This window comes from Cnephaeus nilssonii, assembly GCF_951640355.1.
Source record: "Cnephaeus nilssonii genome assembly, chromosome: 6".
Lineage (NCBI taxonomy): Eukaryota > Metazoa > Chordata > Mammalia > Chiroptera > Vespertilionidae > Cnephaeus > Cnephaeus nilssonii.
Window position 1 is genome coordinate 101,302,529 of NC_137077.1, and position 26,728 is coordinate 101,329,256.

The following is a 26,728-nucleotide window of genomic DNA, read 5'->3' on the forward strand; positions in this document are numbered from 1 at the left end:
CTTTTCTTATTTGCAAATGTATAGATGTTGAAAAACATAGACCTATCTTCCTTGTGTTAATAAGTAACTATTTATGATTTGAAGACATGCTAAAAATATCAAATGATGTCTGTTTAATACTCACAAATTAAAGTTGTGTGCCAGAGCACACTAAGACATTTCCTATTATCACCACAATGATGCCAGCCTAGGTGATAGTTGTGATTCTTTCTGTGAATTGCTAGTTTTTGTTGTTTATATTTTTTCCTGAGCTTGATATATGATCTCTCTTAATACAGCTATTGGGTCATTTACCCACATGTACTGATGAACAGACTTGTCTATGGGCCCCTACTTCTAAGGCAATGATAGCTCACTCCTCCTCATGGGCCCCCATCCCCTAGTAGCTGTCACTACCATGGGAACAATAATAGTTAAATAGTACTATACTCTTTGTATTATACTTCAGGTATAAAATGAGTTAAATTGGCTGGTTTGGGCTGGATTGGCAACCTAATCACCATTTAGAACATTGTATATATGGATAGATTTATTTATTTGTTTGTTTGTTTATTTATTTATTTATTTTCCCAATTTGACTTTTATAGCAGAGGATCGGTTTTTGCAAAAATGTACAAGGGCTTCACCAATTTTCAAATGTGCTTCTATTAAATTTTTGATAATGAAATCACACTTTTTAAAAAGTGCCCAGGCAGATAGATGGGAAAAGATGGCTGCCAACAGGAAGGCAGAGTGCAAGATAGTGTGTGAGTGAGAGAACAAAGGGAGAGTGTGTGGTCGCATGGGGAGTGTTTGTTGGTGAGTTGAGGGACAACTATACTCCAGGAAACTGTGGGGGATTGCCAGATGGGGATCCGCTGACGGGGCAGCCCCAACTGCTGCTGGGTTCCCTCCCGGAGCAACCGGCTAGGATGCGGAGACCACACCATCTTGAAGAGGAAAGTGGATGTTATCGGAAGCCTGAAAAGCCCGGGAATCTACAACTACGGCACCCACCGAACAGCTGCGAAACCGAGAACACCGGTCCCCAAGTGGCGCAAGCGTGCGGATTCAGAGGAGCTCTGCACCCCCTCATGGAAAGGTCAGATTTCGCCTGGGATAAGGGGAGAGAGAACTACATAACCAGACACCTGGAAAAGAGAGATCATGGGGAGACAAAGAAACAGCCCACATATGAAAGAAAAGCAGGAAACACCAGAAAAGGAAGTAAACGAAATGGAGGCAAGCAACCTGTTAGAGAAAGTATTCAGAGAAATGGTCATAAGGTGGATGAAAAGAATGGAAGACAAATTCGACAATATGTGTAAGAACCAAGAGGAAATGAAGAAGAACCAAGAAGAAATGAAAAATGACATTGCTGCTATAAAGAACTCAATAGAAAGCATCAAGAGTAGACTAGAAGAAGAAGAGGACCACATCAGTGAGCTAGAAGACAAGATGGAAAAAATACCCAATTAGAGCAGCTTCTAGGAAAAAAAAATTAAAAAGCAGGAGGAGAGCCTAAGGGAACTTTGGTACAACACGAAACAACTTAACATCACATAATAGGGGTGCCGAAGGAGAGGAAACTGAGCAAGGAAAAGAAAACCTGTTTGAAGAAATTATGACAGATAACTTCCCTGATATAGGGAAGAAAAACCCCACACAAATCCAAGAAGCTCAGAGTCCCAAACAAAATGAACCCCAAAAGACCAATGCCAAGGCACATTATAATTAAATTGGCAAACACCAATGACAAAGTAAGAATCTTAAAAGCGGCCAGAGAGAGACAGAAAGTTACCTACAAAGGATCCCCCATCAGACTAGCGACTGATTTCTCAACAGAAACACATCAGGCCAGAAGGGAATGGAATGAAATATACAAAGTCATGCAAAAAAAGGGTCTGCATCCAAGAATACTATACCCAGCAAGGCTATCAATCAAAATTGAAGGTGAAATCAGGAGCTTCACAGACAAAAAAGGACTAAGGGAGTTTATTACCACCAAACCAGCAATGCAAGAAATGCTAAAGGGTCTGCTGTAAAAAGAAGAAATAGAAAGCGAAGAAGGAACACAGGGGTAAAGAATAAAAATGGTGACAAACAAGTACCTATCAATAATAACTTTAAATGTAAATGGATTAAATGCCTCAATCAAAAGACATAGGGTAACGGATTGGATAAGAAAACATGACCCATATATCTGCTGTCTACAGGAAACCCACCTCAGAAAAAAAGACGCACATAGACTGAGGGTGAAGGGATGGAAAAAGGTTTTTCAGGCAAATGGAAATGAAAAAAAATCTGGGGTAGCAATACATATACCTGACAAATTAGATCTCAAAGTGAAGACCATAAAAAGAGATAAGGAAGGCCACTTCATAATACTAAAGGGAGCAATCCATCAAGAAGAAATAACTCTGGTAAACATATACGCACCCAATACAGGAGCACCCAAATACATAAAAAAACTCCTGGAGGATATCAAGGGAGAGATTGACAGCAATACAGTCATAGTATGGGACTTTAATACCCCACTATCACCATTGGACAAATCCTCTAAATAAAATCTTTGGCAATTAACGACAATGAAAACACAACAATCCAAAATCTTTGGGACACAGTGAAAGCAGTCTTGAGAGGGAAGTTCATAGCTCTACAAGCCTACTGCAAAAAAAAAACAAGAAACAATGGTAATAAATTACCTAATCCTACAACTCAAAGAGTTAGAAAGAGAGCAAGAAAAGCCCAGTGTAAGCAGAAGGAAGGAAATAATAAAGATTAGAGCGGAGATAAATGACATAGAGACCAAAAAAAAAAAAATACAAAAGATCAACAAAACCAAGAGCTGGTTCTTTGAAAGGATAAACAAGATTGATGAACCTCTAGACAGGCTCACCAAGATGCAAAGAGAGAAGACCCAAATAAACAAAATCAGAAATGAAAGAGGCGAAATAACAACAGACCTCAGGACATATTCCTAGAAAAATACAACCTTCCAAAACTCAATCAGGAAGAATCTAAACACCTCAATAGGCCAGTAACTATGGAAGAAATTGAGGCAGTCATCAAAAAGCTTCCAGCAAACAAAAGCCTGGGGCCAGACGGCTTCATATGGGAGTTTTACCAAACATTCAAGGAAGAACTAAAACCTATTCTCCTCAGACTATTCCAAAAAATTCAAGAGGAAGGAGCACTTCCAAGCTCCTTCTATGAAGCCAGCATCACCCTAATACCAAAACCAGATAAAGACAACACAATGAAAGAGAATAACAGACTAATATCCCTCATGAACATAGATGCCAAAATCCTCAACAAAATTCTAGCAAATCGGATCCAGCAGTACATCAGAAAGATCATACACCATGACCAAGTAGGATTTATCCCAGGCATGCAAGGATGGTACAATATCCGCAAATCAATAAACATGATACATCACATAAACAAATTGAGAGATAAAAATCACAAAGTCATATCAATTGATGCAGAAAAAGCATTTGACAAAATCCAACACCCTTTCTTGATAAAAACTCTCAGCAAGGTGGGAATAGAAGGATCATACCTCAACATAATAAAAGGGATATATGATAAACCCACAGCCAACATCATACTCAATGGGCAAAAACTAAAACCATTTCCCCTAAAAACAGGAATAAGACAGGGATGCCCACTCTTCCCACTCCTGGTCGACATAGTACTGGAAGTATTAGTCATTGCAATTAGACAAGAAGAAGAAATAAAAGGCATCCAAATTGGGAAAGAAGAAGTGAAGCTGTCCTTATTTGCAGATGACATGATACTGTACATAAAAAACCCTAAAGACTCCATCAAAAAACTATTGGATTTAATAAATGAATTAGGCAATGTAGCAGGATACAAAATTAATGCCAATAAATCTATGGCATTTCTATACACCAATAGTGAACTTACAGAAAGAGAAACTAAAAAAGCAATCCCATTTACCATCGCACCAAAAAAAGTAAGATGCCTAGGAATAAACTTAACTAAGGAGGTAAAAGACCTATATTCGGAAAGCTACAGGACACTGAAAAAAGAGATAGAGGAAGACATAAACAGATGGAAGAACATACCTTGTTTATGGATGGGTAGAATCAACATAATTAAAATGTCCATACTATCCAAAGCAATCTATAGATTCAAGGCACTCCCCATTAAAATACCAATGGCATATTTCACAGACCTAGAAAGAACTCTCCAAAAATTCATCTGGAATAAAAAAAGACCCCAAATAGCCATAGCAGTCCTGAGAAAGAAGAACAAAGTAGGTGGGATCATAATACCAGTTTTCAAGCTGTATTACAAAGCCACTGTTCTCAAAACAGCCTGGTACTGGCACAAGAACAGACATATAGACCAATAGAATAGAATAGAGAATCCAGATATCGACCCAAACCACTATGCTCAATTAATATTTGACAAAGGAGGCATGAACATACAATGGAGTCAAGACAGTCTCTTCAATAAATGGTGTTGGGAAAATTGGACAGATACATGCAAAAAAAATGAAACTAGACCACCAACTTACACCATACACATAAGTAAACTCAAAATGGATAAAGAACGTTAATGTAAGATTGGAAACCATAAAAATATTAGAAGAATCCACAGGCAGAGAAATCTTAGACATATGCTGAACCAATTTCTTCACTGATACCACTCCTAGGGCAATGGAAACTAAAGAAAAAATAAACAAATGGGACTACATCAAAATAAAAAGCTTTTGCACAGCAAAAGAAACCATCAACAAAACAACAAGAAAGTCCACTGTATGGGAGAACATATTTGCAAATGTTATCAATGATAAAGGTTTAATCTCCAACATTTTCAGGGAACTTAAACAACTTAATGAAAGGAAGATAAATGATCCAATAAAAAAATGGGTAACAGACCTAAATAAAATCTTTTCAAAAGAAGACAGAAGGAAGGCCAAGAGACATATGAAAACATGCTCAAAGTCACTAATTATCTGAGAGATACAAATCAAAATAACAATGCGGTACCATTTCACACCTGTCAGAATGGCTATCATCAACAAATCAACAAAGGACAAGTGCTGGAGAGAATGCGGAGAAAAAGAAACTCTTGTGCACTGCTGGTGGGAATGCAGACTGGTGCAGCCACTGTGGAGAATGGTATGGAGTTTCCTCAAAAAACTAAAAATGGAACTCCCATTTGACCCAGTAATCCCACTTCTAGGAATATATCCCAAGAAACTAGAAACAGCAATCAGAAAGGATATATGCAACCCTATGTTCATAGCAGCACAATTCACCATAGCTAAGATTTGGAAACAGCCTAAATGCCCATCAGCAGATGAGTGGATTAGAAAACTATGGTACATCTACATAATGGAATACTATGCTGCTATAAAAAAGAAGGAATTCTTACCGTTTGCAGCAGCATGGATGGATCTGGAGAGCATTATGTTAAGTGAAATAAGCCAGGCAATGAAAGAAAAATACCACATGATATCACTCATTTATGGAAAATAAAGAACCTTATAATCTGATGAACAAAAAGATAGATACAGAGGCAGTAAAGCATCAAACAGACTGTCAAATTACAGCGGGATGGCTGGGGAGTGTTTGGGAGCGGGGGAAAGAGATCAGCCAAAGGACTTGTATGCATGCATATAAGCACAACCCATGGACACAAGACACTGGGGGGGGGTGGGGGGTGGGATGAGGGCATGTGACAGGGGGTAGGGGAGGCTGGGGAAAAGTCAATGGGGGGGAAAAAAAGGAGATATATATACATCTAGGGGAAATGATGAACAACATAGACTGATGAACAAGAACAGTCCTGGAGACAAGGAACCATAGATCAGAATGTCGGACCTCAGAGGGAAGGTAGGAGAGGGTGGGGATAAGGGGGAGAGATCAACCAAAGGACTTGTGTGCATATGAGCCTAACCAGTGGTCATGGACAACAGGGGGATGGGGGCATGCGTGGGGAGGGGTTTGGGATGGGAATGGGGGGGATGAGGACAAATATGTGATACCTTAATCAATAAAGAAATTAAAAAAAATGAAAAATGAAAAAAAACAACAACAATAAAATTTAAAAAAAAAAAAAGTGCCCAGGCAAACAATTTGCAAGGCGCTGACCAATAAAGAGTGGACAAGTTTGAGCGAAACGAGGTAATCAAGGAGGGATTTGTGAGTGGAGGCTAATTGCATAAGTACTTAGTTCTTCAAAGAATACTTTTGTTTTATAAGGCTGCTACTCAGTCCCACACTCTACAGACGCAAATAAAGAAGATTTGGGTAAATGGAAAACTGACTTTAGAACCAAAGAGCAGCCACAATGCATTTTCTCCCCTTACCTCTCCCACTATGTGTTTCTCGTTGATGAACGCTTGGAAACCACACACGGCGGCCTTATCATCCAAAGGAAAAACATACTTTGCCTCAATGGATACAGGGCTCTGATTTGTGTATGTCTGAAAAACAATGACCTAAAGAAAAAAAAATCCATAAGCTTGATGAAACCATATGGAACCATTTACAGAACAACTATGAATGAAAACTATTATGCATATCTTCTTTGTATGATCAGGCATTCAAAAAGTAAGTAATTTTAGATAACATTGACAACAATATTTTTACTAAGACTGAGAACTAGTATACTGTACAAATTTTTGACATCTTAATTTTTCTCCCTCAGATGAAATCATTATATAACTAAACCAAAAACGTTGAACTCATTCCAAGAAGAGTCAAATATGTGAGCCATTGAATACACAAGGTCTGTGTTGCTGTGCTTCTGCCTGGAGATTCAAGGTCATCCAACAGGCCAGCTGTCTCATCACAAACTAGTGAAAAAGCCACTGCTACATAATTAGCTTATTTTGGGGCAAACTTCCCTAAGAAAAAAGCCTTATGAGGTTTGAAATATCAGATGGTACAAGTTGTCTAATCCACAGTAACAAATGGAGGGCACACATCTCTCCTTGTAAAATAGTCACTATTTGTTTTGCATCTACTGCATATGAAAAAAAATGCCCTGGGTACTTGTATCTAATAATCACTGACAGATATTATTATTTCCATTTTATACATGAGGAAACTGAGGCACAAAGAAGTTAAGTAACTTCCCCCAGGTTACAATGCTAGAAAGGAACAAGCAAGGATTCACAGCTAAGCCTTTCAAACTCCAAATCCTTTGCTTCTTACCGTCCATACCAAGCTGCATTACAGCACAGTGGTTAAGAACCTGGACTCCAGAAGGAATTCAGGTTGGTGACAGGGTTCTACCTTAGGGAAAGGATGGGGGCACCGGGTTGCTACCATCTCAAATTCACCCATAACATCTTTTCACTCTTTCCCACCCAATCTCTTTCAAACAACTGCCCAAAGTTAGAACTCAATCTTTCCATGTAAAGCTTTGACTCTTGTTAAAATGTAAAATACTTTCACCAAAGTCTAAACAATGATCAGTTGTTTACACCTTAGGAGAAAAATATAACCTGGACTCTAGAATCAGTTCAAATTTGTGCTTTATCATATCATGAGCATCAGCATCCTCAGTATGGATCAGAGTGGGGCCAGTGTGTAGAGGTCAGATAGATGCAAACTGGCATACATATGGGTAGCATGCTCTGCCTGCTCCACTACATCCCATTTTCACAGGTTAAAGCAATCATTAAATTTAACTTGATTCCCTTCTGAAATGACAGCAATACCACAACACTGGACTTAGGTGTTCTTATTCTCCTAAGAGGCCTTTCGTGTTGTTCAATGTAATCTTTAGTGTTAGGAGTCAATGGTTAGGTCAACTCTTAAAAAACAAATTATTTTAGAAAATTAAGCACTTTCAGAGCTCCACCATGACATCTGGCCAAACTATGTCCATGTAACGTCATGTTCAACTTCTGTCTTTCTCTCATGTTCCATATCCATCAGCAAATCATATTGGTTCCACCTTTAATCCTTTGCCATACCCAATCACTTCTTACCATCCCCTCTGCTAACATTTTGGTCCAAATCACCATCATCCTTGACTGAATTACTCAATAGTCACCTACATCTGACACTGTGCTGGGCCCCCAGACAACCTCTTCAGGACCAAGGCTGCAGCGAGTGTTACTTGTGTCCCTCCCCAGTCAATGTCCTGTTCCAAAGATGAACTGCCTCACTCCAGAGAATGACCCCTCCACAAGGGGCAGCCACATCCAATGACTGGTCCCTGTGGGGTAGAAGGCCTGAGCCCCTTGCCTCATTTCAGAACATCTCAGAGCTCCCCCTGAAACTGTCTGAGGACTCTGGTATGCCTGTGTCACAGTCCACGTCTCCTGCCAGCTTCTGCCTCCCATGTTCTCTTACAGATGTCGCTCCAGAGAGCACTTCCCAACAAGCTTCCTGAAAACAAATTTCCATCAAGGGTCTGTTTTCCAGAGAATCTGACCTAAGTTGTCTCAAACTTGTCCACTTCAGTCAATTGTCAACAAGGTGGCCAGTGTGATCCCAATCATATCCTCTGCCAAACATCTTTGAAAGGTTTCCATTTTAATCAGAGTTAAAGATAGTATGTCTTGTGTCCTGATGTGAGCTGCCCTCCCCCAACCCAACTCTCTGACCCAATTTTCTACCATGCTTCCCCTTTCCACTAGGCTCCATCCACAGTGGAACTCTTTGGTGTCCCTTGACTACATTAGACCCGCTCCTACCTCAGGACCTTTGCACATGCTGCTTTCACTGCCTGGAATGAGCACCCCTCAGAAGTCCATAGGCTTTAGTCCCTCATTTCCTACAGATCTGTGCTTAGATGTCATCTCAGTGAGGCCTTCCTTGGCCATGCAACTTCCAAGTTGAAATCCTTCTAACCTGTACAGCTCCCATCCCTACCTGCTTTGATTTTTGGCTCTAGCACCTACCACCATCTAACATGGCATGCATTTTATTTATTGATCATGTTTGTTGCCTCGTCCCCCAATGCAATGTATGCTCTGTGAGGGCGGAGTTTTCATACTGTTTATTGCTGTATGCACAGAGCCTAGAACAGTCCCCAGTATGTAGTAGGTGCTCAATAAATAAACAAATTTGAAAAATGTACATGTTTTGTTGAGTTCATGCAACTGTAATCCAATGCTCATTTATGATTGACATCCACTTGGCTTAAGTATCATAAAACCACGAAGAGCTCACCTGGGCTACAAAGTCTATTATTTTCCCCTTGATGTGCAGGTCCTCAAGAGGAACTGAATTCCCAGAGGTGTCCTGGAGACCAGCCTTGATGCTGCTGAAAGGTTTGGTGTCTGGTAACTGGTAATCTATACATTAAAAATATTAATGTTACCTTTTAAAGCCATTCTTGAATTCTCTATTTTTATTATCTTGATTTTTAATCCTTCTCCTCCCCTTCATACATGATACTTCAGGAGAAATGTACAAACAGCATTTTATGATTTTCAGTAGGCAATGAAATAAAGAGGGCAGCATTGTCAACAGACACTCTGCCTTTTAAATCTACAGATGTTGAGAGGTCGTCTTGAAAACCTAGTCATGCCACTACTCAAAAGGCATATGTTTAAGCATACACACAAGTACATCAAGGTCTTAAGAAACTCTGAATAAGAGTAGCTTAGGCTAACTCTAGACAGCTGCACTCCCCCGCTTGTACTTTTGAACTAATCAGTCACTATTATTTATTGTTCTACAAAAGTGTGTTGGAGAAATATGAGATTCCCTAGACTTTTGATCCAAGGAAGACTAAATCAAACTCCTAATACAGTATATTGAAAAACTGTTCATATACTATATTAGGTAGTACAAAAATACAAATATAGTTAGAGGTATATTCTCTTCCCAGACTCATTATTTTTTCTGTTTGTTTTTAATCCTCACCTAAGGATATTTTTCCATTGATTTTTAGAGAGTGGAAGGGAGAGGGAGAGACACACAGAGAGAAACATCTATGTGAGAGAGACACAATTGATTGGTTGCCTCCTGCACGTGCCCCAACCAGGCTGGGGATTGAGCCTGCAATCAAGTAAGTGCCCCTGACTGAGAATCAAACCCTCAACCCCTTGGTTGGCAGGCCAACACTCTAACCACTGAGCAAACTGGCCAGGGCATCAAAATGCATTTTAAGTAGCTAATTCTTAATCCTTCACAAATACACTCTATTCTGGTTCTTTTTAATAAACTGTTTCCTACAATGTATCTTTTTTTTGTTTTGTTTCCAAACATAAGATATTTTCCTTAACCTACAATATGCATCAGCTGTTAACTTTCAAAAAGGAGGGAGAACATTATTCACCTTCCATTTTTGTTATCATTTATTCCATCCCTAGTAACCCATCATTCTAACATGAAAAACTCATTCTTTCAGTGTCCTGGCCTACTCTATTTCCTAATAACCTGGTAGAATAATCCTTTCCTATGATCATCAATGGAAACCCTCAGTCATACCAACAAATTTAGAGAAGAGGCTGTGCCCACAAAATGCACTATAATTTAGATAACAGTTTTACATTTACGCTCTGCCAATCCCCAGACTCTCAAATTTATACCATATTGTATCTTAAAATTAGTGTTATAATTTTACCCAGTTATGTGGATCTGAATAAACCCCACCTGATGAAGCAGGTTCTTTCATTCCTAACCTTGAGGCCATCCTAGTGAAAATTGAAAAGCATGTAATAAAAGCATAACATCAACAGATTTCAAACTTCATGTTGTAAGTCATCAATAACAATGTAACCCTTCCAAGAAACCTCAAATAATTGAATAAAAACATTGTATAAACTCAAAATAATTATACCTTACCACAAATTTTCTTGCTCTAAATGGACAGACAACATTCTAATGAGTTTGACTTTTAAATAATTTTAACTTTTAATTCTCTCTGGAATTTAACATCTGATATTGGTTAATCTTCAAAAGTAATAGCATTAATATGAATTTTCTTATGTAATTCATTGAGAAAATTGATTTAAACATATCACTTTCATTACATTTGTAATGTTTCTGTCCAGTAGGAATTCTTTGGTGTATCCAGTTCGTTGCTAAAGGTCTTGACATATTTGTATAGTTTCAAACTTATGTGGATTCTGTCTTGACCATAGGTTGTACATTTTTTATAAAGCTGATCACACTCAATACATTTGTAAGTTTTCTCCCACATAAGAATTCTGTTATATTCTATGAGGTTTAAAGTTTGATAAACATTGTCATATATTTATGTGCTTTCTCTCAAAGATGTATATTCATCAAGTGAGGTTATAGGCTTTGATTATAGCCCTGGTTATAGGCTTTGTCTCATACATGAGTTTTACATGTTTTCTCTCCACAATGGAGTCTATGGCTTTGAATAAGGCTTGAACACTTGCATAAGTTTTACTTCAATAATATGTATAAAGGTTTCCTTTTACCTTTTAAAAATATATTTTTATTGATTTCAGAGAGGAAGGGAGAGGGAGACAGATATCTTATCTAATAATAGACAACCATGTAAATTGACCGTACCTCCGCTACACCCACCAGCCAATCAGGAGCGAGTATGCAAATTAACCCAACAGATATGGCAGTTAATTTGCATATGCAGGCGTGGAGCGAAGTCTGAAGACAGCGTAGAAGGAAGGCAAGCACTGCAGAAGGGAGAGAAGCAGCGGAGAAGGGAGTGAGGTAGCAGAGACGGGAGGGAAGCGAGGCAGCGGAGACGGGAGGGAGCTAGGCAGTGGAGAAGGGAGCGAAGCCTGCCTTGGCTTTACTCCAGCCACAGGAAGCCCTATTCTTGCAGGAATAGGCCCGAGGAAGCCCTATTCTTGCAGGAATCTTCCTGAAACGGGCCTCTAGTAAATATCAATAATGAGAGAATTACCGATCAGCTGCCTCCTGCATGCCCCTGCAAGCCCGCAACCCAGGCATGTACCCTGATCAGGAATCAAACCGTGACCTCCTGGTTCATAGGTCGATGCTCAACCACTGAGCCATGCCGGCTGGGCTCCTTTTACTTTAATTCAAAGCTTGAGCTTGAGCTTTGAATAAAAGCATTGTCACATAATTAGGTCTATAAAGTTTCTATTTAGTATGTATTTTCTGGTGCTCAGTAAGGCTTGCAAATCATGTAAAAGCCCTGACACATACACTACATTTGTGAGGTATCTCTCCAGTATGGCTTTTCTTATGTTGAGTAAGATTTGACCTCTGTGTAAAGGTTTTACTACTCTCACCACATTTTTAAGTTTTCTCTCCTATATAGATTCTCTTATGACTCTAAAGTTGTGAATGTCTGGAAAAACCCTTATCACATTTCTTACATTTATAAGAAATAAATGTATGAGTTCCCTGATGATCTGTAAGGCCTTAAGTTCAATAAAAGTCTCACCACACAATTACATTTATGTGATTTCTCCCCAGTATGTATTTTCTGATGCCTAGTAAGGCTTACAAAGTGAGTAAAGGTTTCTCTCCAGTATGGCTTATCTTATGTCTAGTAAGGATGGAACTAACAGCAAAGGCTTTTATGCATTCATGACATATATAAGGATTCTCACCTGTATGAATCTCTCACAAGTCTAAATTTGTGAACATTGAAAAAAACACACCTTACGACACTCATTACATTTGTAAGGTTCCACTCCATCATGCACTCTCTGGTGAACTGCAAGGCTTGAATGTGCACTCAACAATTTGCTACATGCTACACTTATATGGTATCTCGCCAATGTGGATTTTCTGATGTGTATAAGGTGTGAGCACTGATTAAAATCTTTGCCACTCATGATGTTTGTATGGTTTCTGACCAGAATGAACTGTCTCATGATTCTTGATGTTTGAACTTTTGCTGAAAGTCTTCCTATAGTCCTTAAGTTGATAAGACTTTCCCCTAATGTGTGTTCTCCTATACCATTTAAAAATCCTCCTACATTTATTAGACATGTTTTTGATAGTGAGAAAAAAATATTTTGTGGTGAAGCTGAAGAATAATTGTTGACAGTTTTCTCAACTTTATTGCAGTCACAAATTTTCTCTTTCATTTTTAAACATCTGCAGTTCAGCGAGGTGTACCTGCAAACGTAACCCAATTCTATTTTCCAAACACTTTATATACTTGTTTCCTGCTTCACTGATGTTATTTTTCAGTTTTAACCAATTCCTTGTAAATGGCTCATCATGCATAGAATATTATGTATGTACTAGAGGCCCAGTGCATGATTGAATCATGCACGTGTAGGGTCCCCTACACGCTTTCGCTTTCGATCACGGGGGAGCTGGGTGCCTGTCCGCTGGTGCACCAGGCCTTTCAGAAGCCTCCGGCGCGGCGGAGGCTTCTGAAAGGCCTGGTGCCTGAGTGGACAGGCACCCAGCTCCCATGCTTTTGCTTTCGATCGTGGGGGAGCTGGGTGCCTGTCTGCTGGTGCACCAGGCCTTTCAGAAGCCTCTGCCCCGCCAGAGGCTTCTGAAAGGCCTAGTGCCTGAGTGGACAGGCACCCAGCTCCCCCGCTTTTGATGGTCCGCTGTGGGACGTGAGCTCGCTGCCCCAGAGGCCCCTTCTGTGCCGCAGCACAGCCATGGCGCAGACGCTGAGCTCGAGCCGCAGCTGGCGACGCAAGCTCAGCGTCCCGCCGGCCCAATCGGCCACCCCGGCTACCCCGAGTCCCGCCCCCTGGTGCCTCCTGGCCAATCGCGGGCATAGCGAAGGTACGGTCAATTTGCATATTTGTCTATTATTAGGTAGGATTATTTCTTACAAAAACACTGTGCTTTTGAGGAAAATTAATTGAGAGTTTATTATATTGACTTTTGTACAACTGAAATTTTTGCTATAGGTAAAAGGCACCCCTTTTGTAATTTCCTGTGTCACAGTGCCACTCACTCTCAAACTCAGGTATATTTTCCCAGTTTTCTGTGAGGTCAAAATCCTTGGTGCCATGGCTTTCATTTTTTTCTAATATCAATGGATTGTATAGTTCTCCTTTATTAGTTTCCAGTCTGGGAAATAGTTACTTTACTGCAAATCCAGCAGGAAGTCGCCAGTAAAAGAGTCATTCCTTCCGCTTCTTTGCTTTTCCTCTGGGATTTTTTTTCAGGTAAGACTATTCTCACTAGGCCTGTTTCTCCCCACTCTGAAGCCATACATTTCTGATTAAAACAATACTTTGATCACAGTTAAAAATGTCTGTGTGCTTTACAATGCTACTAATTAATGTTATCGTAGTTTCCTAAGAAGCTTTCATCCTCTCAGTTATTTGTACTACTAATAGGTAAGCTGCACGTTACAATTTTGCGGGGTGCCTTCACCTGTCGCATGCAATCCTCACAGCAGCACTGTGGTATGGATATTGGTCTCATTCCCCTTAGAGAGAAGCTGATGCCTGGAGATGTTATATGGTTTGTCGCAGATCACACAGCCTAGTAAGGGACACTTGAACCCAAGCATCCTGATTCTAAAGTTGAACCTTCTGTCTATCCTATCAGCCCTCGTTACACTTTTTGCACACTGACATCTTAAATGTATCAGTGGGTTTTTGTGGCTCTCCTGAGGTGGATGAGCTCAACTTTGGTGTGTCAGTGAAGTAGCATAATTTTGAGATCACTTTAAACTCTCACAAGCATCCTGGTTTTCATTTTTACAAAATAAAAAAGGAAATGAACATTTTTGTCTGAGGTCATAAGTAGCTACCAAACATGAATATAAATTCCATTGAAAATATAATATCGAGTTCTATAATATTACATGAAACAGCATTCAAGAACATTGTCTTACCTTCAACCTTTGAAAAGTTCAAAACCTCAGGTGTGTGTTCCTCTAATTCAATATTATTATAAGGGTGAAAGTCCTTTACTTCATCTCCAGGTATGCAAAATTTAATAATATATTTCATTTTAACCTGACTGGTTTTATATACAACAAATTCATCATCCTAGAGCAAACATAAATAGGTGGGGAAATAAGCTTTATTGGTACATGTTTTTATAAAAGCAGAGTTTCATGTTTGCTAATTATTGAATGTGAAAATATTGAATCCAGACACTAGATATACAATAATTATTTAAACTTAAGCATATTTAGTAACACAGGAGCCTCTCTGCCTATTTCTTGATACAAGTACCTCGAAGTCTGTGGGGACAGCGGCGGTTTCAGGAACCCCATGGACACTGTCATAACCTGGAGGTGCTTCTATTAAGGAGAAATCTTTCTTGTGTAAATCCATGCACTTCCCGAGGGCGACATCACAAATGACCAAGAGTCTAGTGCCATCTGTCTCTCCTGGGTGTGAGTACTTAATACTTGTACTGCAGGTGAAAGGAAGTAAGTACAAATTTACAGTTTATAGTAACATGGCTACAACATTTTATTACATACGTAGGAGATTTTTCAAAAAAAAACCCTTGCTGGTAGAATATTCCAAATTTCACTGTTATTGAAATATCTCTGAAGATTCATTTAGAATTGTATTATTCATTTATTTATTTAAAAATTTGATGTAGCCTGGCCAGTGTGTTCAGTGGTTAGAGCATCAACCCACACACCAAAGGGTCGCAGGTTTGATTCTCAGTCAAGGGCACGTACCTGGGTTGCAGGTTCAATCCCCGGCCCCAGTTGGGATCCGTGTGGGAGGCAACCAGTCGATGTGTCTCTCTCACATTGATATTTCTCTCTCTGTCCTATCCCTCCCTTCCACTCTCTCTAAAAATCAATGGAAAAAATACCCTCTGGTGAGAATTAACAAAAAAATAAGACTACTAAAAAAATAAAAAGTAGGCTAATTCTCTGCACTAAAGCTCAGAAAGGACATTAAATACCAAGTATTACTAAGAACTGATCAAAGGAAAAGACAGGTGCTATATTCTCACGAGCCTTCTGAATCCAAAAAGAAAAACAAAAATTTCCAATGACACCCAAATGAGGGATTCTGTACCTTTCTTCAGGAATCAGCAGCTTTAATAAAGCACTTTTTGCTATGAGGAACACAGGTTGGGACATTGGGGACATACTCTATTTTTTTCAAAGATCAAGACCAAAATGTAAAAGCATTGCCTAATGACCATTTGTTCTATCCTCTCTAAGACTTGCACTTTAAAAAAAATGAATTTCCCCCATTCCTCTTATACACCTCTCCTTTCGGTGGGCTCTTTTCTTGTAACTACCAACATGCTAACTCCTTCCCATGGAACCTGGACCTAGACTTTGTCTTCTAGACCCTCTCCACATCTGCCCCTCTCTGTCTCCTCCCTTTCTCTCCACCCTCCACAGTCAGTGACCATCTCTACTGGCTTGTTTGCTGACCATTTCTCAGTCCACTGTAGTTTGGTTCTGTTCATATGTCTACACCCAAACCACTGTCAAGTCATGAAGCACTTCATTAAATTCAACTGAATGTCAATTAATTTTTGAATCAAATTTCTTTTATTATTTTTTTTAATTTTTAAAATTCAATTTTAAAGTGGTCAGAGGAGCCCTAGCTGGTGTGGCTCAGTGGGTTGAGCATTGTCCCAGGCACTGAGAGGTTGCTGGTTAGTTGAGGGCTCAATCCCCAGAAGCGGGTATGCAGGAGGCAATTGATCAATAGTTCTCTCTCTCTCTCTCTGTCCCTCTCCCTTCCTCTCTCTCTCTAAAAATCAATTAAAAAGCATCTTTTAAAAATGGGCAGGGGACCTGAATAACACTTCTCCAAAGAGGACATAAGGGAGTTCCATTTTCAATTTAAAAAAAAAATATTTTTATTGATTTCAGAAAGGAAGGGAGAGGGAGAGGGAGAGACAGAGAGAGAGAGAGAGAGAGAGAGAGAGAGAGAGAGAGAGAGAGAGAAATATCAATGACGAGAGGGAATTATTTATCGGCAGCCTCCTGCACACTCCCTACTGGGGATCAAACCCACAACCTGGGTATATGCCCTTGACGGGAATCTAACGTGGGACCCTTCAGTTCGTAGGCTGGTGCTCTATTAACTGAGCCAAACCGGCCAAGGCCATTTTTAATTTTTTTCAGGAATCTTCATACTGTTTCCCATAGTGGCTGCACCAACCTGCATTCCCACCAACAGTACACAAGGGTTCCCTTTTCTCCATATCCTCACCAACACTTGTTTGTTGATTTATTGATGACACCCATTCAGAAGGTTGCTTTTTCATTTTGTTGATTGTTCCTTTTCTGTGCAAAACTTTTTAGTGTGATGTAGACCCATTTGTTTATTTTTTCTTTTGTTTCCCTTGCCCGAGGAGATACATAAGAAAAAAATATTACTAAGAGAAATGTCAGAGATTGTATTGCCTGTGCTTTCTTCTAGGAGTTTTATGGTTTCAGGTCTTACGTTCAAGTCTTTAATCCATTTTGAGTTTATTCTTATGTATGGTGTAAGGAGGTGGTCTAGTTTCTTTCCTGTTTTTGCATATTATCTGTCCAGTTTTCACAGCTTGTTTGCTGACCGCTTCTCAAGCCACTGCCATTTGGCTTTATTTATACTTCTTCACCAAAACCACTCTGTCAAAAGTCACAATGGACTTCAATTTGATTAGATTCAACTGAATGCCAATTGAAAATTTTTAAATATTTAAATATCTAAGAATTTTTACTTTGAAATATTTTATACTCAAAAGAGCATTTGTAATATTAATGTTGTTTCAATAATTATAATAAGACACCCATATAAGTGCCACTAAGTTTAAGAAATAGAATATCATCAATATTTCTGTTGGTATCACCTCCCCTGCCACCCAGGGGTGATCTAATCACTATCTTGATTTTGTGCATATCATTTTCTTTCTTTCATAGTATTGACACATCGGTATGTGTCCCTTAACAATGTAAAGTTTAGTTTTGCTTGTTTTTGAACTTTGCATATATATGGAATCGTATGATCATTTTTGCTGTGCTATATGCCCAGGCTCATCCATTTGACATGTGTAGCTGTTAAGTCACCTGTTAACAGTGCCATGTAGGACTCCATGTAGGACCACACAAAAATGTACCAATTCATTGCACTGTCAATGGACATGTGCGTCATTTCCAGCATTCTGTTACTAGTGATCTTAGCCACTCCCATACATGCCTCCTTGCCTAGAGTTTTTCTAGGGTAGTGATTCTTGACCCAGGCTGCATATTATAATCATCCAGGAACTTAACAACTATTGATACCCAGGCCTCACCCCTAGGGATTCTGATTGAACTACTCTGGGTGAAATCAGCACCATAGTGTTTGCACCAATGGAGCTCCCCCTGGTGATTACAACGTGCAGTGAGGTTGGGAAGCACTGTTTTCTGGTTCACAGGCCAACCTATAGGATTCCTGAATCATGCCATCAACTCTGTTCTTCAGTTATACCAGATAGTACAAAAACTGAAGGTTTATCAGTTATACTCTTATTAGCACTGTTTGAGAGTTCAGATTGTTCTAGAGACTGCCACGTCGAGATGTTAAGCTTTTTTTTTTTTTTTTGTCAAAGTGATAAGAGTAAAAAAAGGTAGCATTATGGTTTACTTTTCATGTTCTTGATTACTTATCTTTTCAAATGTTACCTTTCATACCTGTTTCCTCTTCTGTTAAGTTCCTATTCATGTCTTTTGCCCATTTGCTTACTAGGTTGTTTATCTTTTTCTTATTGATTTGTAGAAACTCTTTACATATCCTAGATAATTAAATATCCTGGATAATTATCTTTAAATATCCTGGATAATTATTCTTTATCCCAGGTTCCGTCTTTAACAAGCTCTGTGACCTTAGGCAAGTTACTCAATCTCCACGACTCTGTTTCCTTTCCATAAAATGATGTGATAATACCAATTGTGAGGTTTACAACAATATGCATGAAGCACTTAGCCTGGTGCCTCACACAGGGCAGGCACACAATACATTGTGGCTGTTATGAGGACAGATTTAACTATTAACAAGTATATTCAAGATGAAATATTATTCCAGGCATATAGAGTTCACATAAAATAAATTTTTTAGAAGAGAGGTCATGTGCTGTAGAAGTTAAGATTGCTGGCTCTGGAGACAGACAAAATGCTGTGTGACCCTGGGCAAGATATTCTCACTGGCCCTCAGTGCTCTCACCTGTGATCAGGCGATAATAATGAGACAATCAGGAGGTTTTTAAGGATTAAGTGGGTACATATATGTAAAAGTTCTTAGGGTAGTAAAATCACTAAGATGATTTCAAATATAATTTTCCTGCCTATCCACCACAAAAGACATGCTTCTACAGTATACTGAAAAAACCGGCTGCTTTTAGTGACCTGTTTCTTTCTTATTTTTTTAAGTTTTCATAAGTTTTTAAAATGGAATTTAGCAGCTAATAAAATTATATAGGTTCCAGGTGTGCAATTCTAATAATACATCATCTGTATATTGTGTGTTTACCACCCCAAATCAAGTCTCCTTCCACCATCATTTATCCTCTCTTTACCCTCTCCTACTTCCTCCCATCCCATCCTGCTTTCCCTCTGGTAACCACTATACTATTGTCTAAGTCTATGAGTTTTTGTTTGTTTGTCATGTTTGTTCATTTGTTGTTTTCAGTTTTATAGCCCACATATGAGTGAAATCATATGGTTCTTGAGTTTTTCTATCTGACTTATTTCGCTTAGTATGATATTCTCAAGATCACCCATGGTGTTGCAAATGGCAGTATTTCATCCCTTATGATGGCTGAGTAGTATTCAATTGTATATATGTACCACATCTTCTTTATCCAATCATCTATCTAAGGCAGCAGTCGTCAACCAGTGGTCCATGGTCCACTGGTCGTCCATGAGGTCCGAAAGGTTGGCGACCACTGATCTAAGGACACTTCAGTTGTTTCCACATCTTGGCCACCATGAATAATGCTGCAATGCTGGTGCATATAAGTTTGCGAATAAATGTTTTCAAAATTTTCAGGTAGATACCCAGAAGAGTGGTGAGGGTCATATGGTAACTATTCTTAATTTGTCGAGGAACCTCCATACAGTTTTCCATAGTAGCTGTACCAGTTTACATTCCCACCAGCAGTGAATAAGGGTGCCCCTTTATCCACAACCTCTCCAACACTTGTTATTACTTGTCTTGCTTATAATAGCTATTCTAACAGGTGTGAGGTGGTATCTCATTGTAGTTTTGATTTGCATTTCCCTAATAACTAGTGAGATTGAGCATCTTTTCATATATTTTTTTGGCCATCTATATGTCTTCTGGGGAGAAATGTCTGTTCAGGTCCTCTGCCCAATTTCCAATTGAACTGTTGTGTGTTTTTTTTTTTTTTGTTTGGGGGGGGGGGTGTTGAGTTGTTTGTGTTCTTTCTATATATTGAATACTAGAGGCCTGGTGCACAAAATTCGTGCACAGGTACGGTGCCTAGGCCTGGCCTGCGATCAGAGCCATCTTCCCCAGCTGCCCTCAGCCGGCCCTGTCCCTCCCGCTGCTATCCACCCCCGGTTCCCCATTTGCCATCAGGTGATTGGTGCTGAGAGGTCAGCTGTTCCCACCTGCTTACTGGCCCCACACCTTCCATGGGTGGCCATCAGGCAATGGAGCCTGCCGGCCAGGGAAAAGGACCAAGAGGTGGTCAGTGTGCCTCATAGTGACTGGTCCAGTGGTTGTTCTGGTCATTCTGCCGTTAGGGTCAATTTGCATATCACCCTTTTATTATATAGGATAGAGGCCTGGTGCAGGGGTGGGGGCCAGCTGGCCTGCCCTGAAGGAGGCCCCAGATTGGGGTGGGGGGGGGTACCTGTTGGGGGCGGGGCCATTCTGGGTGAGGGGCTGCGGGCAGTTTGCAGGCTGGCCATGCCCCCGGCTTTGTTAGAAAGGACGTCCGGAAGACATCCGGTCTATCTGGTCTAATTAGCATGTTACCATTTTATTAGTATAGATTAACCTCTTGTCAGAACTGTTGTTTGCAAATGTCTTCTCCCATTTGGCCGGTTGCCTTTTTGTTTTGTTGGCAGTTTCTCTTGCTGTGCAGAAGCTTTTTAGTTTGATAAATAAATGAGTTACCTGTTTCTGGGTGAGAAATCCCTCACCAGGGAAGACATAGAAAAACATATAGCAAGCATTCAGCAATGATTCCTTGGTAATGGGTATGAATAACATGATTAAGGATACAATAATACTAACCTGAGTGAATCACTGAAATATATTCCACTCCCAAGATTTCCAATGTCTGTTCTTTTCACACCACGATCTTCAACTACTTTGGGCAAAAGCAACCCCCTAAAAAGAAAAGGGCATTATAATGTTTACTAGAAAGAAGTAACTTTTTATTATAGCCTCATAATTCTAGCAGAAACAGGTACTATTTAAAGGGTATTATGCTAAGCGAAGCAATCCAGACACAGAAATACTGCATGACCTCCTTACTAGTATATGTGGAATCTTAAAAAGTTGAATTCATAGAACCAAAGACTAGAATGGCTGGGAGAAATGGGAAGATTTTGGTCAAAGGGTACAAACTGCTCTGGCCAATGTTCTCAGTGGTTACAGCATCAGCTCTAGCACCACAGGATCATGGGTTCGATTCCTGGGTTGCAGATTCCATCCCCAGCCAGGTTGGAGCATGTGCAGAGGCAACCAATTGATGTGTCTCTCTCACATCAATGTTTCTCTCTCTCTCTCTCCCCTCCAACCCCCTCTTCCACTCTCTCTAAAAACAAAAACAAAACCAAAACAATGCAAAGGATACAAACTTTCAGTTATAAGATGAATAAATTCTATATCTGTAATGTACAGTATGGTATTATCTATCTATCTATCTATCTATCTATCTATCTATCTATCTATCTATCTATCATCAGCCTATGCGACCGTTGCAACAGAACGGACGACAGAACAGGCTGCGTGGGGGGACCAGGCCAGCAGGGGGGTTAGTGAGGGACGACCAAACAACTGAGCAGCAGGCTGGCGGGTTAGTAAGGGGTGACCAAACGACTGAGCAGCAGGCTGCATGGGGCGACCAGGCCGGCAGGGGGGATAGTGAGGGGTGACCAAATGACTGAGCAGCAGGCTGCGTGGGGTAACCAGGCCAGCAGGGGGGGCAGTTGGGGGCAACCAGGTCGGCGGGGCGGGGGGGGAGTTGGGGGTGATCAGGCCAGCAGGCAGAGGGGGTTATCAGGCTGGCAGGGGGGCAGTTAGGGGCGACCAGGCTGGCAGGGGGGCCAGTGAGGGGCGATCAGGCTGGCAGGCAGAGGCAGTTAGGGGTGATCAGGCTGGCAGGGGGGGCAGTTAGGGGCAATCAGGCAGGCAGGCAGGTGAGCAGTTAGGAGCCAGCGTTCCAGGATTGTGAGAGGGATGCCTGACTGCCGGTTTTGGCCTGATCCCCGGATTGGAGAGGGTGAAGGCTGGGCTGAGGGGACCCTCCCACCCCCTGTGCACGAATTTCATGCACCAGGCCTCTAGTATATACACTGAGTGGCCAGATTATTATGATCTCTGAATGCATAATAATCTGGGCACTCAGTATGTATATATATTAGAGGCCCGGTGCATGAATTTGTGCATGGGTGGGGTCCAGCCAGACTGGCCAGGGGGAGGGGACATGGGTGGTTGGCCGGCCTGCCTGCTGGTCAAACTCCTGGTCAAGGGGACAATTTGCATACTAGCTTTTTATTATATAGGATATACACTGAGTAGCCAGATTATTATGCGTTCAGAGATCATAGTAATCTGGCCACTCAGTGTATATAAAAGGCTAATATGCTAGGTGTCCCTGCCAACGTCCGACTGGTCGCTAAGACATGCACTGACCACCCGGGGGCAAACGCTCAATGCAGGAGCTGCCGTGATGCACACTGGCCATTTACAGAGAAACAGCAGCGCGGACCTGGCACTGATAAGGCAACACTTGGTTTCTCCCAAGTGGGACAGAGGTCCCGTCACCACCCCGGAGCAACACCCCTCCATATCGCAGCCAATGCTGCCATGGCGCAAAATACGACCCACAGCCCAGCCCAGCTAGGAAATGGTCTCTGTGGGCACCAGGTAATTACATCATGTAGCAATGCCCGGCTTACTCTCCCTAGAAACCACTAGCTTCCTTGGCGTTTCTTCAGCCCAGGAACACGACTTGCTTTATAGCCAGGTGCAAACATTTTACACTTTAACCAAATGTTTGTGAAGCGTTTTCACATTTTCATCTCATTTGATCCTCACAGAAGTCCTGGAGTAGGTAGATAGGAGACTCGGTAGAATTCCATTTTCTTTTCATCAGCCAGAAAACAGAGATTTATAAAGTTTAGAAACTTGACTCGACTGAAAAGAAGTAAGAAATGGTGGACCTTGAAAATGACTTTAGGTTTTCTCACTGCACAGAATATAGTCAAACACTGCTGCAGTTAAATATTTCACCCTTTGTTCTCCCTGCATGATCTACAATAATAATCTGCTTCATGTTGATATTTACCTGTGCTGCTGACAATTACCTGAAAGAGAAGTTGGGGTGCTTCACTTGGCTGGAAAAAGTTTAGCTAAGTCAGAAAGCAGGTCTAATTAAGCAAGTTTATTTTATATCTATAAGAGGCTAAGTTGACTCGTGCACGCGTGATACATATAAAGCTCTCGCTGGCACCAATCGCACGCGTGTGTTTCATTCTGACATTGTCAATCATGAATTTGGTTGACACTTATATTATAGAGAAAGGGTGAATAGCGATATTAAAATATTTCTTCTAATTAATTTCTTTTAAATGTGTACGAATCCGTGCACTGGGCCACTAATAATTAATAATATGGTACTGTATACTTGAATTGGCTAAGATGGTAGATCTTGTGTTCTCGACATAAGAAAAGAAAAGGTAAGATATGGAAGTTTTAACTAAGTTGATTGTGATAATCATTTTATAATGCATACATATATTATATCATCATGATGTATACCTTTAAAAAAAATCATATTGTGGCCCTAGCTGGTTTTGCTCAGTCAGCCTGCAGACTGAAGGGTCCTGGGTTCAATTCCAGTCAAGGGCACATGCCTGGGTTACAGGCTTGATCCCCAGTAGGGGGTGTGCAGGAGGCAGCCAGTCAATGATTCTCTCTCATCATTGATGTTTCTATCTCTCTCTCCCTCTCCCTTCCTCTCTGAAATCAATAAAAAAATATTTTTAAAAAAGCACATTGTGCCGAAACCGGTTTGGCTCAGTGGATAGAGCGTCGGCCTGCGGACTGAAAGGTCCCAGGTTCGATTCCGGTCAAGGGCATGTACCTTGGTTGTGGGCACATCCCCAGTAGGGGGTGTGCAAGAGGCAGCTGATCGATGTTTCTCTCTCATTGATGTTCCTAACTCTCTATCCCTCTCTCTTCCTCTCTGTAAAAAATCAATAAAATATATTAAAAAAAAAAAAGCACATTGTACAACTTAAATACATGCAGTGTTTGTCAATCATACCTCAATAAAGCTGGATAAAAATAAAAACACCAAGGAAATCATCAGCACCACCACCCAGACTGGTCTTGGACACTGCCAGTGACCCTGCAGCCACTCCAGCCAGAATCCTGCTGCCCCGCCCGCAGACCTGCAGACCCTAGGATGTCCACCTCCAAGGCTGCACAGCTCCTGCAGCAGTAAGTGAGACTTCCCCCCTCCCTGACTGCCGACCTCCGGACACCTCAGTTGTGCCTTCCCAGCATGCAGGCTTCCTGAGCCCACCGTCTCACAGGCTGCTCTTGGGTGCCGCTGTGAGCTCCTGCTGGGCGTGCTCTTATCTAAACAAGGGCGCATGGCCCTAGCAGTAGAAATTCTGAATTCCCCCTTCCCAGCTGCCTGCCCACAGACACCTTGGTCGCATGGCTTCAGTGCAAGGGCCCCTCTCAGTGCATGAGTGCGCCACCCTGGCAAAGGGTCCCCAGTGCCTCTGTGAGCCGCCACCAGGCGCGTGCAAATCCAACCAAGGGTGCAAGGCCCCAGCAGCAAAAACTGAGTCTTCCCACTCCACAGCTGCTGACCTCCAGACACCACAGCCGTGCCTTCCCAGTGCACCTCCAGAGCCCACTGCCCCAATGGCGGCTCTTGGGTGCCTCTCTGAGCCCCCGCTGGGCACACTCGTATCCAAACAAGGGCGCACAGCCCCGGCAACAGAAACTTGAACTTCCACCTTCCCGCCTGCCTGTACACAGATATGGTGGTCACGTGGCGTTAGCGCGAGGGCCCCTCTGAGTATGCCACCCTGGCAAATGGCTCCCGGGTGCCTCTGTGAGCAGCCACTGGGCACGCACAAATACAACCAAGGGCGCAAGGCCCCGGCAGCAAAAACTGAGTCTTCCTTCTCCACAGCTGCCGACTGCCGGACATCGCCGTCACGCCTTTCCAGTGTGCAGGCCTCCTGAGCCCCACCACCTCGACAGGTGGCTCCTGGGTGTCTCTGTGAGCCCCCGTTAGGCACATGCAAATTCAACTAAGGGCGCAAGGTAGCAAAAATTGGGACACCCCCCTCCCTGGCTACTGACCTCCGAACACCGCAATTGCACCTTTCCAGCATGCAAGCCTACTGAGCCCTCTGCCCCTATAGGCGGCTCCTGGGTGCCTCCTTGAGCCCCCACTGGGTGTGCTCATATCCAAACAAGGATGCATGGCCCCAGCAGTAGAAATTCAGACTTCCCCCTTCCCAGCTGCCTACCCACAGACACGGCGGTCGTGTGGTTTCAGCATGCAGGCCCCCTGAGGCAACCGCCCCAGCAGGCGACTCCTGGGTGCCTCTGTGAGCTGCCACTAGGCACACTTGTATCCAACCAAGGGCACAAACCCCAGGAGCAGAAACATGGACGTCCCCCTCCTTTGCTGCCAAACTCCAGTCACTGTAGTTGCACCGATCCAGCGCACAAGCCTCCTGAGCCTGCTGACCCGGCAGGTGGTCCCTAGATGCTTCTCTGAGCGGCCGCAAGACACAACCCTGGCTGCTGGCATCTAGTCCCCGTGGTAGCGCCGCTCCAGCACACGGGCCCCCTGAGCCCACTGCCCTAGCAGACGGCTCTTGAGCACCTCTGTAAGCAGCTGCTGGACACACGTATCCAACCAAAGGTGCACATCCCCTGAAGCAGAAACTGGGACTTCTCCCTCCATGGGGCCGGTGGCACACCACAATCACTCGGATCCAGTGTATGGGCCCCACGAGCACACACCCCTTGCAGATGGCTCCTGGGCCCTCTGTGAGGTGCCACTGGGTATGTACCTCTCCAACCAAGGGTGCACGGCTCCCTCAGCAGGATCCACAACATCCCCCTCCTGGCTACCTACCTCTGGACAGCTTGGTGAGTTACTGAGGACTTGCCTCCCTGGACAAGGTCACATTGTTTCAGCCACAGTCACCGAGATTTCCACATCCTCAGCTGCTGGATCCTGAACCCCCTCGTGATTCAGAGAGAAAAATCACTTTGGCCAGAGTCCCACTGCCTCAACCACAGACTACAAGACACCTGCCCCCCAATGTCACAGGCTCTGGGACCCTTGTAGTGAGTTGCAGAGTGACGCTAATCCAGCAAGAGTCATACCACACCAGCCAAAGTCACAGTACCTGAGCCTGAGGCCCTGAGACTCCTTCCTCCCAGGCTGTGGAGTCTGGGAACCCACAGTGAGCACATACCAGTGAGACCTCAAACAACCTTTTCCACAAGAGCCGGAAACATGATCACATGCAAAACAGCTTGCACAACAAAGCCGGGGGTGAGTCACATTGCCAATCCGTGACGAGACTTCATCCATGAATAAGAAACTAACATTCAAGATCCAACTACATCAAGAAAATCCAAATAGCTCAAGTAGAGAGCTCTGCTAGATCACCAAGCCCAGAGAACCTGAGAGACCACACCAGTAGC

General features: G+C 42.2%; 1 protein-coding gene across 1 annotated transcript in view; it reads right to left on the reverse strand.

Moving 5' to 3' along the window:
- The window catches only part of PARP4 (poly(ADP-ribose) polymerase family member 4), a 132,226-nt gene that overhangs the window by 65,673 nt on the left and 39,825 nt on the right, over window positions 1-26,728 (reverse strand). The window contains 5 exon segments of the mRNA XM_079773967.1: window positions 6,326-6,457; window positions 9,147-9,271; window positions 14,713-14,869; window positions 15,059-15,242; window positions 21,044-21,139. Of these exon segments, the coding sequence (XP_079630093.1) occupies window positions 6,326-6,457; window positions 9,147-9,271; window positions 14,713-14,869; window positions 15,059-15,242; window positions 21,044-21,139 (694 nt within the window).